The 20,281-nt window shown below is 44.1% G+C and overlaps 1 protein-coding gene across 4 annotated transcripts in view; it reads left to right on the forward strand.

Moving 5' to 3' along the window:
• Positions 1 to 20,281, forward strand: part of LOC124035972 (semaphorin-6A-like) — a 112,035-nt gene that overhangs the window by 71,652 nt on the left and 20,102 nt on the right. For all 4 annotated transcript variants that reach the window (XM_046349977.1, XM_046349979.1, XM_046349978.1 and 1 more), the window contains exons 5-15: positions 260 to 322; positions 787 to 888; positions 3,608 to 3,698; positions 12,362 to 12,481; positions 12,910 to 12,998; positions 14,495 to 14,712; positions 15,421 to 15,552; positions 16,336 to 16,491; positions 17,600 to 17,773; positions 18,646 to 18,786; positions 18,953 to 19,030. In XM_046349977.1, coding sequence (XP_046205933.1) covers positions 260 to 322; positions 787 to 888; positions 3,608 to 3,698; positions 12,362 to 12,481; positions 12,910 to 12,998; positions 14,495 to 14,712; positions 15,421 to 15,552; positions 16,336 to 16,491; positions 17,600 to 17,773; positions 18,646 to 18,786; positions 18,953 to 19,030 — 1,364 coding nt within the window. The remainder of the gene's footprint in view (positions 1 to 259; positions 323 to 786; positions 889 to 3,607; positions 3,699 to 12,361; positions 12,482 to 12,909; positions 12,999 to 14,494; positions 14,713 to 15,420; positions 15,553 to 16,335; positions 16,492 to 17,599; positions 17,774 to 18,645; positions 18,787 to 18,952; positions 19,031 to 20,281) is intronic.

Here is a 20,281-nt window from a genome sequence, read left to right on the forward strand (position 1 = left end):
GCAGTAGTCTTGAATCAGTGGCCAGGCTCCAAACACTAACACTGTACTGTAGCTGTAGTAGAGGCTACTCTGCTGTGGAATGGCAGCTCGCTGGCTTCAGAGCAGCCTTAAGAGGACTCACAGGGCACAAGCAGAGTGCAGCCAATCGTGCGAGGTGATGCCTGGTGCCCCGGGCCGGGCTCTGGCTCTCTTGAGGAATGATGACCACGGTAACTAAGCAGAGATCTCAATTGATTCCCCATCAATTTACTCTCCACAGAAACTGACATGGAAGTCCAGACAGGCAGATGTGGACACATGCCGAATGAAGGGGAAGCACAAGGTACAGACTACTGATCTACTTATTCTCCCTCTCCTCAATGTACTGAAGGTCACAGAATACATAATAATAACTAGGGCCAGGAGGTTTTCTTGACCATGGGACCTTACCAGGAAAATGCATGTGCATATTCATTTAAACCTACTTATGCCATCTCAGAATGCCTTGCTGTCTCAAATGCTTCTATATGAATACTCTATCGTGAAATGAATATTTACCTGTTGTTTTTTTATTATGGCATGGACAAATCCACCCATTTCCTTCCTTGTGTAATTCATGTTATGTTTTCTGTGCATTTGACATTCCCATCAAATAATATACTGTACAGTTAATAGCATTCCAGGAACGTAAACTAGTCAGTCGCCATCATTCATTCCTTTGAACATAGCTGTGAATGTCGTTTCGCTCTCGTTTCTATTCAGCACAAGAATGAGACAATTAACATTTTTTCCCCCTTTCTCCCCAAGGATGAATGTCACAATTTCATCAAGGTCCTCCTGCAGCAAAACGATGACACCTTGTTTGTGTGCGGAACAAATGCTTTCAACCCCTCCTGTCGAACTTACAAGGTACAGCTCCCATTGCTCCCTACTACCCATGCTCTGACTTCACCTGTTAAGAATATGCCACCAACACAGTGCTGTATTTCACCAATGTGGGTACGACGTAAAGGAGAAGATGTGTGGAGAGATGGACATTGATGGATTACTTTCAAAAGCCCATGGTCAGATCTGTCCCTTTTTCTCCATGTAGTTTGTCATGTTTGATTTAAAATCAGGTAAACCTATGTTGACATGTAGGCAAAGCAGTCATATTGAAATAAGATGCTCTAATCAAGACAGGCGGCCACCTCAGTTGTCAAGGCATTTTTGGAATAGTTTCAAGATTTGGCTTTGGCTTTGGCAGTCTTCTTTAGAGAGAAGCACCATCTGATTAAGGCAGCCCCCCGCAACTCTCTGAATCAGAGGGGTTGGGTTAAATGCGGAAGACACATTCTGTTGAATGCATTCAGTTGACTAGGTATCCTCCTTTCCCCTTATATGTCAACCTTAGGAAAGATATCTCTAGAAGGCAGTTGTTGTTGGCATGTTGGGAAATAAATTGGTGCCACAGTAGACTTGATTTGAAGGTGTTGTTGAGAGACATCAGGGATTTGTTGTTTACCACTGAACAAGACTCTTTGCTTCATTGGGTTTTTGGTTTCAACGAAGCACAGAAAAGGCTTGTGTTCTCACTTGAGCATTCTTTAGAGAATGCAGAATTAATGCCCAAATTTTATAGGCATGGTTAGTTTTACAGTTCCTCTGCTCCCATTTCAGACCCTTTTAATTGTTATTACTGGTATATTGTCTGCGGAAAGCTGACATCCTCACTGACATACCGTAACACTTAACGAGTGGCACTGTAAAATGTGTAAACGTTATGAGGAAGAGGTGAAATGAACAGGCTGTGCCTGTCGGCAGTGGGCCTTTGGCAGGCTCTCCCAGCTGTCCGATTCCAGGCTTTTGAGGTGCATCCACTCCTCAATGCTCAGCCTGGTTTTGATTTAGGGGGAGAGAGTATGTGTGCGCATGCATCCACCTTGGCTACAGTTTGCCTCACCATCTCGATGACCTGACAGGCCTGAAAAGAGCTTCTGTTTCGGGGCCAACCTCATCCCACATTAATCAGAGCCACGGGGAGGGGGGAGGGCTATACAAATGTTGCTGTCGACGGCAGCTACATCCCCACCCCCACCCCCCACACACACTCCTGAGGGCTGCTCAGACAGACACCTTGGCAGCCATGGGCCGCTCCCCTGAGCTAAGGCCCAGCTCGCTTTGTGCAATAAAGCCTCCCTCCCTAGCTGCCTGTTATTCTATGGGTGTCCATTACGTCACATGTTGCCGGGCGGAGCAGGGGAACAGTCCTGAGAGGGCCCAGGTGATATGGATCAGCCATGGTTTAAAGCCTCAGCCCTAGCCCGACAGGCAGCAGAGAAATGGAGTGTGACTGTCTCAGTGGGAGAGTCATTGCACTGAAATTGTGCACACTATGATTTCCCATAGCAGTGATAAACCCTATAGGATAGCAACATAGACATTCAAGGCCCCTTTCCACTGCGGAAGCAACCACCTGAAGGCCATGCTAGAGATGTCCTTATTTTCTATTTGTATTAATAATTTTCATATCGGGCCTTAATTATTGAGTTAATTAATTAATTAACATCCTCAAGGTTAGGTATAGCTTTCCATGTTTCTAATTGTTTATGGAAAAATAAAAGAATGTCTTCAGGAGCAAGAACATCATTGTGTATCCCTTTTCTCCTTGCTGTTTGATAGTGGATTGACCTCATATGTCTCCCAATTGCCTTGGAGTCTCTTCCTCCTATTCAAATGGCAGGAATATATCACTGACAGAGAGCCAAGCCCACAGTAGACAGAGGTCATTGCCACTGTGAAATTAAACAGGCAGAAGGGGGGCCTCCCTCCCTCCACCAATGCTGCAGCAGAACCCAGTCCAAGTAACAGATAGTCCAAGAGACTCAGGCATAGTGCCTCAACACCCACAGTGACAGCATAGTGCATCAACACCCACAGTGATACAGTTGAAATGAGTGCCCTCAGACTAGCTACGCCATATCTTTAATAGAAAATAAATGTAATTGGAATTTCCTGTCTCAAAAAATGTGTATCCTTTAAAGGGTCTCTGTTTATACAATTATTCATATCTTGATAGCCGAGAGAAAAATCCACTGCTGGTGTTAGTTGTCTTAATAAAAGGTCATGAGTAATGTTCACTGCCAAAACAGCTTCATCTATTTCTCTGGCAGGGTTTTCTGCACTTAGTAAGAGTGTGTGTGACCTTTTTAGTGGCCAGATGATAGCTGTTTCCACCGAGACAGGAATACAAAATAAAATGACCTGTTTAGAGACCAAAAAGGTCAGTGTAAGCACTTCGCCTTTCTTGGCAAGCTGCAGTCTTTGTCAAGAGTATGCTAACTTTGTTAGCTTTGTTATCATACAGCGATCTTGACCTCAGCCTATGAAAGACTCATGCCTACTGGGGATGACACGGGTACCCATGGGGGAGGTAACTGATATGATATGATACTCAGCCACTGCCACTACTGCTTTAATGTTGTGTGAAATATGGTGCCATATTTAACACAATAACATCATTTTCCAATGAGGATAGGGTTGGGTTGGGGTTTGGATGGGTTGGGTTGGGTTGGGTTGGGATGGGATGGGGTGACTGGTAGCTTTTGGGTAGATTTTCCTCTGACCTTCTTCCCTTCCCCCACTGTAGATGGACACCATGGAACATCTAGGGGAGGAGATCAGTGGGATGGCACGGTGCCCATACGATGCCAAGCACTCTAACATCGCCCTGTTTGCGGGTGAGAGACCATAACTAATTTGTTACTGGAATGTGCATGTGGCCTGGGAAAATATAGGGTACACTTTAGCCTCATGACGTAGCCTTTTAAAGCTTGTATTACCACATCAATATGAGTGCAGTATATATATTATGTTGAGTGTGTAATGTACTGTGTTTATTTTGTATACAGCAGTACCATTGGCGATCAGTGCCGTTTAATATGAGAGAGAACGATTGTTTTTTCATGAGCATGGCCTTATTTCTATTACAGAATATCGGATGACTTTCATTCATATTCCATTCACCCAGTTCAATGTAACAGCGATAGGTTTAGGCTACTACATGATACTCAAATTTTCTCTATACCCATTATGAGGTTTCTACAACCTAGCCAATAAATGAAAGTTTACAACGTAGATGCACACAGGTCGAGAGACAAATTTGAGTTCACAGACAGTGACACATGGACAGACATTGACTTTCAATACCACCTTGCACACTCTTGCCTGCATCTAGCTGATATAGAGTGTAGTCATTAGTCCAAGAGTTACACACAAGAGTTTCTATTGGACAAATTCAGGTATGTTTATCCCCATTTTGTTCCATTTGCTTCCATTTAAGAAACGTTTTTCAACAGAATCGGTGGAATGAATACACCTCTGATCACGCGTTAACACAGTTCACTTTGATAGCAGCCACTTTGTATTCCTTGCCTCATCTATGCGCTATTCTCCGCTCACCTCTTCCCTTGCCATGCTTGTGTGACAAGGCGAAAAAAACTTTACAAGCCAAATCGCTACACACACCCTACATCGTTGTCGCCATATTATCTAAAGTAACGTCATAGTCAGCAGAGCTAATAGAACTAATGCGTTAGTAAACCCACAACAATCATGCAGTAACTTTACAATGTACAGTCAGTAAGCAGTTACACTGGCGGGCCCGGTGGCAATAAATTAGTAAAACCAAAAGCTTACCTTGACTTGGAAGAGTTCCAGTGTTGTGTTGGAAAGTCATAGCCAGCTAGCTAACATAGTATCACTCTGTTTGAGCAGGGTGTTTCAGTAGGCTAAACTAACTAGCTGCATTTTCTAGCTAAGTAAGTGAAACTGAAAAAAATGACAATCTCTCTATTTCTCTCTTGCTTCACCTTCATTTTGGAAGATATGAATTTGTTAAAAACTGTTCAACTATTGTCTTTCTCTCTTTGAGTCAACTACTCACCACATTTTATACACTGCAGTGCTAGCTAGCTGTAGCTTATGCTTTCAGTACTAGATTAATTCTCTGATCCTTTGATTGGGTGGACAACATGTCAGTTCATACTGAAATAGCTCTGGTAGGTTGGAGGACGTCCTCTGGAAGTTGTCATAATTACTGTGTAAATCTATGGAAGGGAGTGAGAACCATGAGCCTCTTAGGTTTTGTATTGAAGTCAATGTACCCAGAAGAGGATGGAAGCTAGCTGTCCTCCGGCTACACAAGACTTTGCAAATAAATTATTTGGTGACATGACAGGTCGAGAGAGGTTTAGTATATATAGGTTTAGCTAAAAATGAGAACTCTTTAAATGTTTAGCCATTTAAACATTTTATGAAATTCACTGAGGAGGATGGTCCTCCCCTTCCTCCTCTGAGTACTGTGTGTCTAAGACAACTTTCCTCTCGGGGACATTAAAGTTCTTCATATTCTATCCAATACTAAGAGAAATTAAACCACTTGTATGAATGCTATGTCAAGAATGTGTATTTGTTTACAATGTATCAATATGGCTCACAGTAATTACTTAAATGTATTATTGCTTTCCTCTTAGTCGTTAAACATTAGCTAGATAGGAGAATCTTTCTCTATTTTAATGCAAGGTTGCATTAGGTATAGCATTTAATACTTTGTGGCCCATTTTGATATCAATATACTAACAGTACAGTATGTCAGGAATAAGTGGCAGTCTGTTACATGCTGTTGAACAAATTGTTGAACTCTGGGAAGAATATTTTTCTTGGCAGATGTAGATTGTGGGCAGCTTGTAAACACAATAAGTGGTTTTGCACCCCCACAAAATTGAATCTTCTCCCGAATGTGGGGATTAAAAATTAATCAAAAAGACGAAACCCCAAATGAGTCAGATTTCCGTTCGTGGGTTTCAGCTCCTCCAACCGAGGAGCTGTTAGTGATTCATTCCCATTGATATTCACTGTGAACCGATTTATGAGGTTTTTGTTCAATTCAACCTGGTCTCAGGGCATTTCACATTATTCTGTATGTAAATCCAAGACCCTCCATTTAGTATGATATGTTATGTTTTGTATGGTATGTATTAATTTGTGGATGTCCATCACTCATTTTGATATGTTACGAATTACAAGTCGTATGAAACATTGTATATAAACTCAGCAAAAAAATAAACGTCCTCTCACTGTTAACTTGACATGTGTAAATATTTGTAGGAACATAACAAGATTCAACAGCTGAGACATTAACTGAACAAGTTCCACAGACATGTGACTAACAGAAATGAAATCATGTGTCCCTGAACAAAGGGGGAAGGGGGGTATCTGGTGTAGCCACCAGCTGCATTAAGTACTGCAGTGCATCTCCTCCTCGGGGACTACACCAAATTTGCCAGTCCTTGATGTGAGTTGTTACCCCACTCTTGGCATTGTCCCTAGCCCTCACCCTCCGATCCAACAGGTCCCAGACGTGCTCAATGGGATTGAGATCCGGGATCTTCGCTGGCCATGTCAGAACACTGACATTCCTATATTGCAGGAAATCACTCACAGAACGAGCAGTATGGCTGGTGGCATTGTCATGCTGGAGGGTTAAGTCAGGATGGGCCTGCAGGAAGGGTACGATATGAAGGAGGGGGATGTCTTCCCTGTAACACACAGAGTCGAGATTGCCTGCAATGACATTCGACGATAAGCGCGAATCCGACCATCACCCCTGGTGAGACAAAACCGCGACTGAAGAGCACTTTTTGCCAGTACTGTCTGGTCCAGCGACAGTGGGTTTGTGTCCATAAGTGACGTTGTTGCCCGTGATGTCTAGTGAGAACCTGCCTTACAACAGGCCTACAAGCCCTCCGTCCAGCCTCTCTCAGCCTATTGCGGACAGTCTGAGCACTGATGGAGGGACTGTGCATTCCTGGTGTAACTCGGGCAGTTGTTGTTGCCATCCTGTACCTATCCCGCAGGTGTGATGTTTGGATGTACCAATCCTGTGCAGGTGTTGTTACACTTGGTCTGCCACTGTGAGGATGATCAGCTGTCCATCCTGTCTCCCTGTAGCGCTGTCTTAGGCGTCTCACAGTATGGACATTGCAATTTATTGCCCTGGCCACATCTGCAGTCCTCATGCCTCCTTGCATCATGCCTAAGGCACGTTTACGCAGCGGAACAGGGACCCTGGGCATCTTTCTTTTGGTGTTTTTCAGAGTCAGTAGAAAGGCCTCTTTAGTGTCCTAAGTTTTCATAACTGTGACCTTAATTGTCTACCGTCTGTAAGCTGTTAGTGTCTTAATGACTGTTCCACAGGTGCATGTTCATTAATTATTTATGATTCATTGAACAAGCATGGGAAACCATGTTTAAGCATGTTCATTAATTATTTATGATTCATTGAACAAGCATGGGAAACCATGTTTAAACACTATGCAATGAAGCTCTGTAAAGTTATTTGAATTTTTATGAATATTGTTTGAAAAACAGGGTCCTAAAAAGGGACATGAGTTTACAAAAGTATGTGGAAACCTCTTGAAATTAGTGGATTTGGCTATTTACATTTACATTACATTTAAGTCATTTAGCAGACGCTCTTATCCAGAGCGACTTACAAATTGGTGCATTCACCTTATGACATCCAGTGGAACAGTCACTTTACAATAGTGCATCTAAATCTTAAAGGGGGGGGTGAGAAGGATTACTTATCCTATCCTATCCTATCCTATCCTATCCTGTCAGCCACACTCGTTGCTGACAGGTGTATAAAATCGAGCACTCAGCCATGAAATCTCCATAGACAAACATTGGCAGAAGAAGGGCCTCACGGAAGAGTGATGGCACCGTCATATGCTGCCACCTTTCCAACAAGTCAGTTCGTCAAATGTATGCCCTGCTAGAGCTGCCCCGGTCAACTGTAAGTGCTGCTATTGTGAGGTGGAAACATCAAGGAGCCGCGAAGTGGTAAGCCACACAAAGTCACAGAATGTATCGCCTGTCCTCGGTTGCAACACTCATTACAGAGTTCCAAACTGCCTCTGGAAGCAACGTCAGCACAACAACTTTTCGTTGGGAGCTTCATGAAATGGGTTTCCACACACAAGCCTAAGATCACCATGCGCAATGACAAGCGTCGTCTGGAGTGGTGTAAAGCTCGCCGCCATTGGACTCTGGAGCAGTGGAAACGTGCTCTCTGGAGTGATGAATCTCGCTTCACCATCTGTTAGTCCGACGGACAAATCTGGGTTTGGCGGATGCCAGGATAATGCTACCTTCCTCAATGCATATTGCCAACTGTAAAGTTTGGTTGAGGAGGAATAATGGTCTGGCGCTGTGTTTCATGGTTCGGGCTAGGCCACTTAGTTCCAGTGAAGGGAATCTTAACTCTACAGCATACAGTGACATTCTAGACAATTGTATGCTTCCTACTTTGGGGCAACAGTTTGGGGAAGGCCCTTTCCTGTTTCAACATGACAATGCCCCCGTGCACAAAGCGAGGTCCATACAGAAATGGTTTGTCGAGATCGGTGTGGAAGAACTTGACTGGCCTACACAGAGCCCTGACCTTACCCCCATTGAACACCTTTGGGACGAATTGGAATGCCAACTGCGAGCCAGGCCTAATCACCCAAGATCAGTGCCTGACCTCACTAATGCCCTTGTGGCTGAATGGATCCAGGTGCCCGCAGCAATGTTCCAACATCTAGTGGAAACCATTCCCAGAAAAGTGGTGGTTGTTATAGTAGCAACGGCGGATCACCTCCATATTAATGCCCATTATTTTTCCTCTGACACTGACTGGTATTAAGGTCCTGGATGGCAGGAAGCTTGGCCCCAGTGATGTACTGAGCCGCTCGCACTACCCTCTGAAGTGCCTTGCGGTCAGAGGCCGAGCAGCTGCCATAACAGGCAGTGATGCAACCAGCATGTAATCCATGCTCTCGATGGTGCAGCTGTAGAACCTTTTGAGGATCTGAGGACCCATGTCAAATCTTTTCAGTCTCCTGAGGGGGAATAGGTTTTGTCGTGCCCTCTTCACGACTGTCTTGGTGTGCTTGGACCATGTTAGTTTGTTGGTGATGTGGACACCAAGGAACTTGAAGCTCTCATCCTGCTCCACTACAGCCCCATCGATGAGAATGGGGGCGTGCTCGGTCCTCTTTTTCCTGTAATCCACAATCATCTCTTTTGTTTTGATCACTTTGAGGGAGAGGTTGTTGTCCTGGCACCACACGGCCAGGTCTCGGCTGTTTCATCGTTGTCGGTGATCAGGCCTGCCACTGTTGTGTCACTGGCAAACTTAATAATGGTGTTGGAGTTGTGCCTGGCCGTGCAGTGATGAGTGAACAGGGAGTACAGGAGGGGACTGAGAACGAACCCCTGAGGGGCCCCTGCGTTGAGGATCAGCGTGCCGTATCTGTTGTTACCTACCCTTCCCACCTGAGGGCGGCCCGTCAGGAAGTCCAGGATCCAGTTGCAGAGGGAGGTGTTTAGTCTCAGGGTCTGTAGCTTATTGATGAGCTTTGACGGCACTATGGTATTGAATGCTGAGATGTAGTCATTGAATAGCATTTTCACATAGGTGTTCCTTTTGTCCAGGTGAGAAAGGGCAGTGTGGAGTGCAATTGAGATTGCATCATCTGTGGATCTGTTGGGGGGACATGCAAATAGGAGTGGGTCTAGGGTTTCAAATCAAATCAAATCAAATTACATTTGTCACATTCACATGGTTAGCAGATATTCATGCGAGTGTAGCGAAATGCTTGTGCTTCTAGTTCCGACAATGCAGTAGTATCTAACAATTTCACAACAACTACCTTATACACACAAGTGTAAAGGGATGAAGAATATGTACATAAAGATATATGAATGAGTGATGGTACAGAACGGCATAGGCAAGATGCAGTTGATGGTATCGAGTACAGTATATACATATGAGATGAGTAATGTAGGGTATGTAAACATAATATTTAATTGGCATTGTTTAAAGTGGCTAGTGATACACGTTTCTAGTATAATGGTATTGATGTGAGCTATGACTAGCCTTTCAAGGAACTTCATGGCTTCAGACGTGAGTGCTACAGGTTGGTAGTCATTTAGGCTGGTTACCTTAGTGTTCTTGGGCACAGGGACTATGGTGGTCTGCTTAAACATTATGGTATCACAGACTCAGATAGGGAGAGGTTGAAAATGTCAATGAAGACACTTTACAGTTGGTCAGCGCATGGTCGCAGTACACGCCTTGGTAATCAGTCTGCGGCCTTGTGAATGTTGACATGTTTAAAGGTCTTACTTACATTGGCTGCGCAGAGCGTGATCACACAGTCTTCCGGAACAGCTGGTGCTCTCATGCATGTTTCAGTGTTATTTGCCTCGACGCGAGCATAGAAGTAGTTTAGCTCATCTGGCAGCTCTCGGCTGTACTTCCCTTTGTAGCCTGTAATGGTTTGCAAACCCTGCCCCATCCGACGAGCGTTAGACCCGTTGTAGCATGATTCGATCTTAGTCCTGTATTGACGCTTTGCCTGTTTGATGGTTCGTAGGAGAGTATAGCGGGATTTCTTATAAGCGTCCGAGTCCCGCTCCTTGAAAGCGGCTGCTGTAGCCGTTAGCTCAGTGAGATGTTGCCTGTAGTCCATGGCTTCTGGTTGGGGTATGTACATCATGGGGACAACATCATCGATACACTTATTGATGAAGCCAATGACAGATGTGGTGTACTCCTCAATGCCATTGGAGGAATCCCGGAACATATTCCAGTCTGTTCTTGCAAAACAGTCCTGTAGCTTAGCATCTGCTTCATCTGACCACTTTTTTACTGTCACTGGTGCTTCCTGCTTTAATGTTTGCTTGTAAGCAGGAATCAGGAGGATAGAATTATGGTCAGATTTGCCAAATGGAGGGCGAGGGAGAGCTTTGTATGCATCTCTGTGTGTTGTCTGTTCACACTGCTATGCTTTAACTTGGCCAGGTCGCAGTTGCAAATGAGAACAAGTTCAACTAGCCTACCTGGTTAAATAAAGGTGAAATAAATCAAATAAAAAAGGGGTTCCAGAGTTTTTTTTCCCCCTCTGGTTGCACATTTAACATGCTGATACAAATTTGGTAAAACGGATTTAAGTGTCCCTGCATTAAAGTCCCCTGCTACTAGGAGCACCACCTCTGGGTGAGCGTGTTCTTGTTTGCTTATGGCGGAATACAACTCATTCAATGCGGTCTTAGTGCCTGCCTTAGTCTGTGGCGGTATGTAAAACAGCTATGAAAAATACCTCAGGCGAGCAATAGCTCAAGACTTCCTTAGATATCATACACCAGCTGTTATTTACAAAAATACATAGTTCGTCGCCCCTTATCTTAACCAGACGCCCCTGTTCTATCCTGCTGGTACAGCGTATAATGATAGTGTTTACAGTTTTGAATGTCCCGTTGGTAGTTTAATCTTCCGCGTAGGTCATCTATTTTATTTTCCAAAGATTGCATATTTACTAGCAGAATGGAAGGAAGTGGGGGTTTATTGGGGGATCCCCTACAAATTCTTAGAAGGCTTCACGCAAATCACGGGTATCTGGGCCTGTTCCCGGGAGAGCAGGATATCATTCTCATCGTGCTCGTCAGACTCGTCAAAGGAAAAAACGTTTTCTGAGTAATCGCAGTCCTGAAGTCCAGAAGTTATTTTCGGTCATTAGAGACGGTAGCGGCAACATTATGTACAAAATAAGTAAAAAAATAAGTATTAACAATGCAAAGAAACGAACAATAAACAATTGGTTGGGGACACGTAAAAAGTCACCCATCTTCTCCGGCGCCATCTTAATATGCCATCTAAACACAAATACATCTTTTGTAATTCATGTCTGAGTGTTGTAGTGTGTCCCTGACTATCCATACATTTTTAAAACAAGAAAATGATGCCCCCTGCTTTGCATAATAGAAGGAATTTGAAATTACTTATACCTTTATGTTTTGATACTTAAGTATATTTTAGCAATTACATTTACTTTTGATACTTAAGTATATTTAGAACCCAATACTTTGACTTTTACTCGAGTAATATTTTACTGGGTGACTTTTACTTTTACTTGAGTAACTTTCTATTAAGGTATCTATACTTTTACTTAGTATGGGAATTTGGTACTTTTTCCACCACTGCTCTGAGACCATGTTGTTCAATTACTGTATGTAGTTAAAGTTTCCAATGCAGCCATCCATTTGAACCTGGGGAGCTGAGTTCATCCTCGCTGCGGATACTGTTCGCATCGAGGAGCATGTGTGTGTGTTTGTTTGTTTTCTGTCAATGAGCCTAAGGTTTCTGTGTGTATCCATTTCTCTCGTCTTGGTTTCTCTACATGTTTGTGCATCCAGTGATCAACATCAGCATCTTTGAGTGTTTGTTTGTGTGTTTGGCCCATGACTGGTATGGCGGTTGACTTCTTATCCCTCTCCCTCTCTCTTCTCCCTCCAGATGGAAAGCTCTACTCCGCAACAGTAACAGATTTCCTAGCGATTGATGCTGTCATTTATCGTAGCCTTGGAGATAGCCCAACTTTGCGCACTGTCAAACATGACTCCAAGTGTCTCAAAGGTGAGGAGAGCCATCGGATATATAGACCTGAGGGTTGAGAGAGGTGATAACATGGACAATGAATGACGGGTTGGAAAACAAATCAGAGTTAGAGTGAAAGGGGGGTGATTTGAGGGATGATTTGCTATTGCAACACACTTTATTTGATGCTGTCACTCTCACAACCAGTCCCATAGCAGTTATGTACTCAGGAAATTGGCTGCCCCTTGGGAACGAAAAGAACATGACCAGGTTGTCAAAACTGAATGGGGAGAACCCTCATTCCCCCCAACATGTAAATAGCCCCCTAATAGAGATGATGGATTGAGCTACTCCCTGTGCTGTACCTGGGCTGTGCCTCACTGCACACTGTGATTGATACTTTAGGTATTGGGTGTAAAATTAGGTGTCTGATCTGTTTTGTGATGATATGCCTTCTTTTTTTCCAGAGCCGTATTTTGTACAGGCAGTTAACTACGGTGACTTCATCTACTTCTTCTATCGAGAAATTGCCATGGAGTACAACACAATGGGAAAGGTAAGCTGATTGGGGTTGTCTGTCCCTTTTCTTCTGCTCGAATCGGGGCTACTTCCTGCTAAACAGGAGAGAAAGGAAGCGCTTTGGGAAGTAAACAGGAAGTGGGTGTATCAAGTATCTGGAAGGGCGTTCAGCAAGACCAAAATGGTCAACCTTTTTCGATACAGAAAAACATTTGCAGGATGTAGGCCTAAAAATAGTTGAAAAACAAAACCGTCTGGAAAGTCATTTTGAAGTCTAAATATATTCTCTGACTTGCATGTCCGTGCTACTGTTTGACCTGTTGCTCACACGTGCTGTTTCCTCAAAGCGTTTCGAAGTTTTTCTCCGAAATGAGACAGACAGGAAAAGAGAGGAAAGGAAAATTACTTTATTCTTCATTCAAGGTTTTAAACCAGAGGGATATGAAAGATGTTTGGATTATTTCTTTCATTTCAGTTTGCATGGAGAAGGTTTAATTGGGTACCTACAAGGAAATTATATAATTATATAAACATTATGTATTTTTGATTAAATGGGGGCGGGTGGGGGGTGGGGGGTATTCACCCAATTTCGACTGACATATTGTACTGCACATGAATACCAAGTGAAATTCTCTGGTTATTTTGAAAGGGATATCAATATAACGAAGCATGTGGAGTAGAGCGCAAAGTGGTTTGGTTGATAATTTGTGGTAGAGGAATGGTACTTTTTGATTGATGAACTGGAGTTTCTTTTGACAATCTGAAATGTAAGAAGTTCCACAGTCATTAATAATGTGTGCTATTGTATATTTATGCATGATTCATATTTACAAGACCATGGCTCTGGTCTAAGAGATTTTCCTAGTTATGGAGACCGAATAGTAATAAGCTGTACCTTCTGTGAGTGAGCTGGTTGGGGAATAAGGAGAACAGCCAGACAACAGGTGTGTGGTGTAAATGTCAGCAAAATATATGAGTTGATTATTGACTTCAGGAACCAGAGGAAGGAACATGTCCCGATCCACATCAACGGGACTGCAGTGGAGTGAGTCAGCAGTTTTAAGGTCCTCAGTGTCCACATCACCCAGGACTTGTCATGGACCACTCTGGTCAAGAGGGTGCAACAGCATCTCTACTTCCTAAGGCGGCTGAAGAAATTGAGCTGGCCACTTGAACTGGACTGACCACCTGCTCGGATTCTCCATTCCATAGCACACGTGCACTCACTGCACAATTTCAAACCCCAATCCCCCTTCCCCCAAAACACGTGTAAAAGTTGGACTATACATTTTCCCTTCCTGTATTATGCTTATGCTAAAATGTTTATTATATTCTACTGAGCCATTTACTTTATGTTCATTTTCTTACCTTTTATTATTTCTTGATGATGTCGCATTGTTGACAGGAAACTGCAAGTAGGGTGTTTTGTTGGACGGTGTATGTCATGTGTATCCCGTGCATAAGACTGCTAAAACTTAAAACTTGAAACTGGGTGTGTCTGAAATATCCACTGAGTGTGTGTGCGTTGTGCAGGTGGTGTTCCCCCGTGTGGCCAGGGTGTGTAAGAACGACCGGGGCGGCTCCCAGAGAGTTCTGGAGAAACAGTGGACGTCCTTCCTCAAGACCCGTCTCAACTGCTCCATCCCAGGAGACTCCCACTTCTACTTCAACATTCTGCAGGCCGTCACCGACGTCATCCACATCAACGGACGCGACGTTGTCATGGCAACCTTCTCCACACCTTACAACAGGTACGAGGGCCGACAGACACACAGACGGAAATCAATTTCCCAGGCCACCCCAGCGTGTAATTCACTGTCACAATAGTTGTGTGCCCTTTGGTCAGGTGCGTAATGTCATTCCTGCGTTATTCATATTGAGAACGTTGAATCATTTAAGTGTGGGTTTTTATCTAAATTGAAATTACAAATGAGCAGTAGAGCTGCTACATATTGTAATTCCCATTTTATGGTGGTTTTTAGGCAATAAGACAATTGCTTGTGACAATGCAATTGAGCATGGTTTAATGGGCATTAAACGTCAATGAAGCGGCTTGGAATTTCTATAAGCGAATTTGATCCGGGCATGAATCGCAGTTAGCGAGCGAAATGAGAGGGAACAGATTTTGACTAGAGGTAGCATTCAGGATTTATTAGCCATTCATTTAACCAAGTTCCTTGGCAGCATGGCTTGCCTCTCGCTCTGTACATAGCCAACGCTGGCTGATTACTAAGATGTACAGCCTTGGCCACGAGGTTAACAGAATAACAGCTCTGTAACCGTCACAATCCTGTCCTTGTACATGCTGTCTCTTAATGCCAAGGCAGCTGAAATGCCCATAAGAAATGACTGGGAAATAGTGATTCAGAGCTATGCTATGCACAGTTTGCACAGAGTGGTCCTAACAATCGGACTGAGGATTTTTTTTGTTTGTTTGGGGGGGTGGGATGTTTATACAGCATTCCTGGGTCGGCCGTCTGCGCCTATGACATGGCTGAGGTGGCCAGTGCGTTCATGGGACGTTTCAAAGAGCAGAAGTCTCCTGATTCCACCTGGACACCTGTTCCTGAGGATAAAGTTCCAAAACCAAGGTATGCTCCCCCCATCTCCCACACACAAACAAAGCCACACCCGCAGCATGAAAGACGCTCAATATCAGCAAACAAAGCATGAGATCATATTCCAGATGGCTGCCTACTTCTACGAAATGCACCAGCTTGATAAATCTCCATCTCTGCGTTCCTAATTACCCAGCAAAGAGCAGCTCTTTTCCTCTACAAACCGAGATCTGTGGAGGGGGATCGTAAGTGGTGTATATCCCCATATGGCTGATGATGTGGCGAGCAACAGGATACCACCCCTGGTGATTAGCATAAAATGATGTGTTTGTGTAAAGCAAGGTCAGGTGTTAATGAGATCGGAAATCCACGTCTCGTTTATTCAATTTCATTTCTGTCAACGTTATCAGCAGACAAACAGAAGGGAGTTTTCACAATGTTGCCCAGTTTTTTTTAAACTGTCTCCTCTGCAGCAGCAGACATGCCATGTGTCATCGTCTCCCCGACTGATGTGCCTCTGGTGCTCTCTTTATGTACTGTAGACCTTATTGCATTCTGCAGCGTCTACCTTGGAAAAGAGATTGAATTCACTGTGGATAACCTGGTGGAATCTTTGGCCTGGGTGTCGCGTAGTACAGTAAAACTCTTTTTTTTATGGCTGTCGAGAGGTGAGATGTCTTTGTGCGGATCTCCTATCAAAGGCAGCTTCACTTTTACAGGGCCCCTGTCCTCTGCTCCTCTGCCCTTATAAAGAGATCAAATGGCCACTCTCGGACTCTCACCTGTTTGATTCCCTGCTGCTTTCATCCACTTTAGGCCCGGGTGCTGTGCTGGCACGTCGTCCTTAGAGAAGTACAAGGTGTCCAACGAGTTCCCTGACGACACCCTGAACTTCATCAAGCAGCACCCTCTCATGGATGAAGCTGTGCCCTCTATCGCTAACAGGCCCTGGTTTCTCAAGACCATGGTGCGGTGAGTATAGCATCACTAGCTAGGATGGTACGCTAGCTAGCTTGCTAGGTAGGTCTGGGTTGTGGGTGGACTTCATCAACGTCATGCGTGCATTATGCATTACTATTTGTAATAACCGGTGGAATCTTTACATAAATACATCGCCGTAACATTTGTGATTTAAACGGCAGGGCACATAGCAAAGTGTTATGTTACATGCAATGTCAGCAGTTAAAAGCATTTTACAAGCCTAAAGCAGTCACTTTTATGAGGGCATATGGTGGAGAAGCGGTTTTAGTATCTATGTCACAGCCTCTGTGTGTAGTATGACTCTGACACAGGAAGTCAACTGCAAACTGACTCTGTAATAGGACTTCATCTCATCTATTCCCCAAAGGGACATCTATGAATTCAAGCTTTTGTTACAAATTGGAGTGGACTATCAAATCCTATCAACTATGAAAACCTATTCCGTTCCCTGATGTACAGTAGGTTCCAGCACCTAGCCAGTCACAATCTGTAGATTGTCCCTCTTAAGATTTCCCATTATGGGACAAAATCATGGGGATAGTACTTGAGGTTGTTGTTATTCTTAATAGGACAGAACCATGTAATACTTGATGTTATTGTTTATGGTACAAAAGCATCGGCATAGTGAACGCAGACATTCAATGTCATTTCAAACCAAACAGTCTGAGTGGGAGAGAAGGCCTCTTCTCATTAATTTGATTGTGATGTGTGCATTTACTCCGGTAAATGTAAAATCATCTTGTGCTCTCATTCCAGCGTTCAGGCATTGTTTTCTATCTTCCAGTGTTCAGGCATCTGTTTTATATCTTGTGACCCTTTGTAAAGAAGAGATGTCTTTAAACAGCCAGATGGAGGGGATGTGGAGTCCTTAAATGACTGAATAATGTCTTTAATCATTTCCATCTCACTGAATGAATAGCTATGAAAATGTATTTGCATATGGATCTGCAAATTATACATCCTTGTGATAACACTAGGAGCTCCATGGTCGAAATGTAATTGGATATTCTTCTAGATAACACTCAGTGGAGTTCAGCCTCAAAAATTAAATCAGGAAATCCATAAATGTGTTATTCACGGTACTTCATATCCCTTCCAGATACCGGCTCACCCGGATCTCTGTGGACAACGCTGCGGGACCCTATCGGAATCACACTGTCGTTTTCCTGGGCTCGGAGAAGGGGATCATTCTGAAATTCCTGGCCAAGATGAACAGCGGTTTGCTGAATGACAGTCTCTTTCTGGAGGAGCTCAACGTGTATAACCGGGATAAGTGTGTATTCCATTAGCCAGCCATGCTAACTAAACCAGCAGCACTACCCCAGCCCACCACATGGCTACTCTATCATTTAAAGCATTTCATCAGGTTACACGCACTGACCACAGCTCTTATATTAAAGAGCCGGCCCTGAGCTTCAGTAACGGGGGCTCAGACCGCAAGGCTTTACTCTTACAAATGCAGGATGATTAAAGAAAACAGAGAGGGACTGTGTTAGTCTTTAAAGCCAGACTGAGATCTCTCCTTAATATATTATGAAGGGGCTTTTGAAATATTTGGAATGGAAGTAAATGAGCGAAAAATATGCCTGGGCCTTGCCAATGCAAATATTTACTTGACAGGCCTGATGATGGGGTAGAATTCGAGAGCGGGGATGAGAGGCAGGGCTTTCAAGGTGACGGGCGTTTGTTATCCAACATCATAGTGTCACGTGACATGGGTGGGTCTGGAATAAAGTATGAGCCCCCTCTTTCCCTCTCACCCTGTCTTTGTAGCATGGGCAGAGCAGTCTCTGGCCCGCAACCATCTGGTCTGAGTGGATAGCGCTGACTTGCTGGGTTGGATCAGGATCTGGGTTTGCCCACCGCTCATTACATAGTGTAGATGGACTCTAATTGAGGGCTCTAATGCAGGGCTGGAGGTAAATCCCTCCTCTGGGGTAGATGGATGCTCTGCACAGGGGGATTAGCGTGGGGCTCTCTTATACCCCGCAGACAAAGAGGCTTTGGTGGGGCTTTGAGCTCCTATCAACAAAGACTGGAGCTGTTTTAAGTGCTCTGTTAGTGTTGACAACTCATGCCATTCATCTGTCTGTCTGTCTCTCTCTCTGCCTTGTCGCTAACTCTTGTCGCTAACTCCTCATCCAGGTGCAGCATCGATGGAGTGGATGACAAACGTATCGTCAGCATGCAGATCGACAACCAGGGCCACTCTCTGTTTGTGGCCTTCACCTCCTGTGTGGTCAAGGTGCCGCTCTCTCGCTGTGAGAGGCATGGCAAATGCAAGAAGTAGGTTCAGAAATAAAACCCTGCATCCATCCATCCTCTTAGATTCAGGGCTTTTGTAATGCATTTGTAATGTCATAACTAATCAGTCATCAGGAAAGTAAAAGAAAGGCTGTGAAGATACACACTGTGATGACAGCTGTGTGTGTCTGTGGTGTGTTTCCTCCAGATCATGTATTGCCTCCAGGGATCCCTACTGTGGCTGGGTGTCCGAAGGAGCATGCAGACAGGTGGTGCTCGACCCAAAGTATGTTCCTGCTCATTCCACTATCATATACAGTAGTCATAATACGATCTGTGCCATGTGTTGACTGGTGACCTCAATGACTTCACTCTATCTATACAGTTGCAGTTTCTATGATTAGTCACATTTTTAGTGGTGCTCTATATTTTCTTCTAGCTGAAATGGCCATTGGAAAGGCTGATGGAAGGAAAGGGATATTTGCTCTGGCGCTGAGGCTGGGACTGAGACTGGAACATGGGTTTGCGAGGAGGGGGTTGATGGTCACCATAATTTGTAGCTATGTTTATGACACAGAACGAGATGCATTTGGAACAAACAGCATGTGAGGTTTCTGTGGGTGGAAACCAATTTTACAGATGAAGTCATAATAAAGGAACAGCTTTTGATGTTAAATGAATTTAATCCCAGGCAAATGATTGGTCTCGCATGCTACATTACGATATCCTATTATAATTCCTAAAGCCCGGGCCTCTCGACTGTTCTGATTGAGTTTCCACTTTGGAAATTGAGTAGACAGAGGCATTAGGAGGTTAGATGACCTCACTTTTTACTGTACAATATTTAGAAGTGAGTGAGTGGGGATTCGAGAGCTATTATCTGTTGGTTTTGTGGCGAGCTATTGATAGCATTTGGACGGACATGTCCCAGTGTTTAACAAAAGGCCTTAATACAAACAGGCCCTGGAGAGACTCAGTTTCTCTCTCTCTCTCGCTCCATCTCTCTCTCGCTCTCTCCCCTACTCTCTCTCTCTCTCTCTCTCTCTCTCTCTCTCTCTCTCTCTCTCTCTCTCTCTCTCTCTCTCTCTCTCTCTCTCTCTCTCTTACCACCCTCTCTCTTACCCCCCCTCTCTCTTACCCCCCCTCTCACAACTCCCTGTCACGCGCTTACTCTCTCTCTCTTTCCCCTCTCTCGTTCCCCCTCTCTCTCTCCCCCTCTCTCTTCCCTCTCCACAACCATCTGGACTTGGGGGATGATTTTCCAGATCTTTCATGTCAAGATGCCTCTTTTAATGTCTGAAAACAGATTGGTCCCTCGTCACCTGCATATTCCCCCTGACCAGCTTGCATATGATGTGGTTCTGCTGTTGACTATTCCTCCCCATGCTAACACCTGTACTATCGTATAATAACAGGTTCCCACTTGCACCTCCCTCTTGCGTATTCCCTGAGAAAGCCAATGCTAGATAAATCGAGATCAGATTAAAAACTATGCAGAATGTGTGTGGAAAGGTTTTAAGGTTTTGTTCATGCAACT

This window comes from Oncorhynchus gorbuscha, linkage group LG05 (genome assembly GCF_021184085.1).
Source record: "Oncorhynchus gorbuscha isolate QuinsamMale2020 ecotype Even-year linkage group LG05, OgorEven_v1.0, whole genome shotgun sequence".
Classification (NCBI taxonomy): Eukaryota; Metazoa; Chordata; class Actinopteri; order Salmoniformes; family Salmonidae; genus Oncorhynchus; species Oncorhynchus gorbuscha.